At 41.9% G+C, this 3979-nt stretch overlaps 1 protein-coding gene across 1 annotated transcript in view; it reads left to right on the top strand.

Moving 5' to 3' along the window:
• Positions 1-338: 338 nt before the first annotated feature.
• Positions 339-3979, top strand: part of PROSER1 (proline and serine rich 1) — a 17294-nt gene continuing 13653 nt past the window's right edge. The window contains exons 1-2 of the mRNA XM_010147736.1: positions 339-383; positions 3524-3589. Coding sequence (XP_010146038.1) covers positions 339-383; positions 3524-3589 — 111 coding nt within the window. The remainder of the gene's footprint in view (positions 384-3523; positions 3590-3979) is intronic.

Genomic DNA, 3979 nt, shown 5'->3' with positions numbered 1-3979 from the left:
CCACCCCCTTCCTGCTGCCGCCTCGTTCTCTGTCCCGTGCCGCTCCTCCTCCTCCGCCGGCGAGAGCAGCCCCGGAACGCGCCGTGAGCGGGCGCGGGTCTCCTCCGAGGCGGCGAGCAGCAGCCGGCGGCCTGCCTTTGTCTCTTGCGCTGTGTTCAACGTTGCACAGGCGTCAGCGCTGAATTCCCAGGGGCTGAGAGGATCCGTTCTTGCTCTGCTGCTGCTGCCCTTTTTTTCCCCTAAATATTTTTTTCTCTGTATGCTTCAAGTCTGTGGTCTGGATATTTTTTTTTTTTTCCCTCCATGTTTAAGTATCTGCATTGAATGAATTAATAAAGATGGATAAGAAGTCATTTGAAACCGTGCTGGATGAAATTAGAAAGGTAACTTCTCATTTTGCATATCAGTTCAACCATTTGATGGTAGAATATTCCTCTTCATGAACACACCCGGTTAGGTGTTTGTGTTCTTTAATATTCACTTCAGGATTCAATAAAGACTAAATTTCACCTCAGTGCGAAGAGCTGTAATCTTGTGTTGTGGGTGTATCCTAGTTTTTCTATGTCATTTGTAACTGGAAAGGTGTAACTGTGACGTGCCTGCTGTCTTCGAGATGTTTGTATTTTCTCAGAAACCGAGATTAAATGTCCAGAGTGCTACTGCTGAGCGCACAGCATTGAGCTTGGGGAGCAGTCATTTGAAATAAGTAGTTGAATAAGTTTGCTACAGCATTTTCACTGTCAAGGAAGAAAAGCCAAAACAGCCAACGGTCGCTTAGTTGGGGCAGAGGCTGTGTTTGCTTGGCCTGACCGGAGTTGGGGACTTACAGTGTGAGGTACTGCTTTTTATGTGATGGTTTAGGAGGTACAGCGCGCAAAGACGACATGAGGGGGCTGGTTTTTAAGGTGCATTCTGCTGTCTTTGCTCAAAGCCACATTTCCCAGACTCGGGAGTGTCTGCACACCTTCCAGGATGTGAAATCCTGCGTTTTGATGCGTGCTGGGAACTGTGCTCGCGCCTGTCCTGTTAAAAACTCGGTGAGTGAAACACATACCAGCTGTGGGAAGCCGGGATCCAAACCTAGGCTTCCTGGCGTCTGGCAAGTGCTCCCATTTCTTTCTGCACAGAGGCCTGCTTTCAACAGGAAGGCTAGAGGTTAGTGGTTGGGACAGTTTCCTAAATTCTGGGAGTGGAAAAGGAGATAGGAAAAAAAAAAAAAATCATAATCTCTGAGATTAATGGTTCCTGTCTTGCGTGGGAAGTCCAAACCTGGGATGACGCATTAGTGGGGGCAGAGGTGATTTAAGTGTCACAGTAGAACAGTGAAGTATCCTGCTAAAACTGTCTTCATGTGGGAAGGGCTTGTTTTGGATAAGATTGCCTTATGGCACAAAAGGAATCCTTAGTATTATTGTAATAGGTGTTTTTTGTTACGATGTGCTGTCCAGGAGAGGTAATTTCCTTAGCATTTGGGTGCTAGAGAGTTCAGTTTCAATTCAGTTTCTTTCCAGCATGAGACGCGGTGATGGCTGCAGCTGCGGTACTGTTATTTGGTAACCTGCTGAGATAGAAACCACTGCGCACCAAAGCCCCAGGGATGGGTCTTTGTCATCACCACTGCACTTAATAGCATTTTTGCATAAGGTCATAGTCATAAATTCTCCTTTATAAAACAGGCATGTTCCATGGTGTGTAACTAGCTAAAAACGTGACAGCCAAAGATACTTCAGGGTGTGGATTTCCCTCCCAGCCTAAGAATTTTTATGGAAAATCTGGGGGGAAAAAAAATCAAGGAACAACTTGCACATGAATACTTTCTCTGAGAATTGATGGTGTGAGGGAGTAGTGTTTCAAATATTACTGCTGCAGTGCGGCCCGTCAGAGCACGCTCCGCGATTACTAACGACTTCCAACAAAAGGGGTTTTGACGTGTGGTTTTAGGCAGTTATGTTTCCTGCACGCTCTCTGCCCGATTTCCCATAAACCTAACTTACGGTTGGTGTAAGGATCAGTGCTGTGCTGTGTTAATAACAGCCGTGCTGTTCCAGTGTGACGTTCATTTCACAAACGCTTGTTTTGTACCTTTGTTGCTAGGTCTTTGTTTAAACTTCATTTCCAGCTCTGGTAGAACCTTCTTTATTGTGTGATTCTCAAGTCAGCTGTGTTGCTGTGTTCCGTTTTCAGTCCTACAATAGCAGGAACAATTATTTAAATGTCTTTTAATGCGTAGCTTACTTCTGCCTTCCCACGGATATATTTATAATTATTAACAAAATAAAGTTTGGGGTGGGTTATTTTTTTCATAAATGTACATAGTGGTGCTTTCTGTTTATGTTCTTATTATGAAGTCATTTAGTTGTTGATTTAAGGAGGAAGGGTGACATTTGTTTTGGTAAAGAAGTTGCTATATGACATACAAGGATTTTTTTTTTCCAAAATACGTGAATAGAAGGAAAGGAGAGAAGCAAAAATGAAGAGAGGGATTCTTTCTCCATGGTGACCTCAGCATGTCTGGTGCTGCTGGTGTCTTAACGAGGTACAGAAAGGAAGGGGGTTGCCTGGAACAGTATGCAGGCAGGTTTCTGTGCAGCTGTGCTACTCAGAGCTGGGTTGTAGTGATGGAGAACTTGAGTCTGTGTGGAGGGCTGAGGGCAAAACAGGGAGTAGCGGTAGGTTTTAGGGCTACTGGGAGGAGATAGAAATGGGTGTGTGGGCGAAGCTGGAGATGATTTGAGAATAAGCATGAGTGCTAGCAATAGATTGCCATGGAAACTGGGGAAAAAAGGTGTGAGCACCAGTTTGAGGCAGGAGTTCAGCTGTCGTCTTTGCATCTTTTAAGTCTGTCCCTGAGCTGGGTATGAGGAGAGGGAGGAAGCCCTGGCTATTAGGTAGCCCACGTGGTTACCAACAAAAACATCTTGCCACTAAGTCAAAAGTGATGGCCAGTGCTTCGTTAAACTTCTCTGCTTCCTTTGTTTTGTATGATTGCATATTAAAGTTTGAACTGTGGGAAGGTGATGGCAAGACAAAATCAACCCCTGGAGCAAGCTTTCTTCTGTACTTAATTCTGTCCGTACAGACTTGTTACCCAGTCTCTTCATAAATTGACTGAAGTAAGATACTTTGCTCATTGTTTTGTAGAGAACATACAGAGAGGTGGTATGAATAATCAACTGTATTATCTTGTTTAACATGAAGTTGATGTAAACCTTAAAGGCAGAAGGAAGAGTGATGAGATGTTGTTCTCTCAGTACAGTTTTAAACCAACAAAGAAAAAAGCAAAATTAAATAAATTTTAAAAATTAGTATTTTTTTAACAGAAGAATTTAATTACATCTCTTTGCTTTTCATTGTTCTCTCAGTTATCTGAGGAGTGTACTGTTACTTAGCAATATTGCCATGTCATTCATGAAATGTCACTGTGTAAGGTCAGATTTTTTTAGATTAATAGATTAGCAGATGGTTGTGCTATAATTAGAATTTTTGAGGTACTATTTATGCCTCTTTTTTCTTTATCTTCCAGGCTGTATTGACTGAATACAAGTTAAAAGCTATTGAGTATGTTCATGGATACTTCTCTAGCGAACAGGTAAAAATCAACATTGTCATGGGTTTGATGGGAGCTGTTGGTTTTGTGTATTCAGTAATAGACACAGCGTGTCCAGTCATATTGAGACTGATTACATTAGCTTCTTCATTTATTAAATAATCTTTATTAATATGTAGTTCCTCACTATTATATCAGCATTAAACTGCTAAAAATAGTTCCAAGTTGTTTCTAGCGAACAGGTAAAAATCAACATTGTCATGGGTTTGATGGGAGCTGTTGGTTTTGTGTATTCAGTAATAGACACAGCGTGTCCAGTCATATTGAGACTGATTACATTAGCTTCTTCATTTATTAAATAATCTTTATTAATATGTAGTTCCTCACTATTATATCAGCATTAAACTGCTAAAAATAGTTCCAAGTTGTTTT

Source organism: Eurypyga helias, unplaced genomic scaffold, assembly GCF_000690775.1.
Source record: "Eurypyga helias isolate BGI_N326 unplaced genomic scaffold, ASM69077v1 scaffold20232, whole genome shotgun sequence".
Classification (NCBI taxonomy): domain Eukaryota; kingdom Metazoa; phylum Chordata; class Aves; order Eurypygiformes; family Eurypygidae; genus Eurypyga; species Eurypyga helias.
This window is presented reverse-complemented; position numbering and strand designations above follow the sequence as displayed.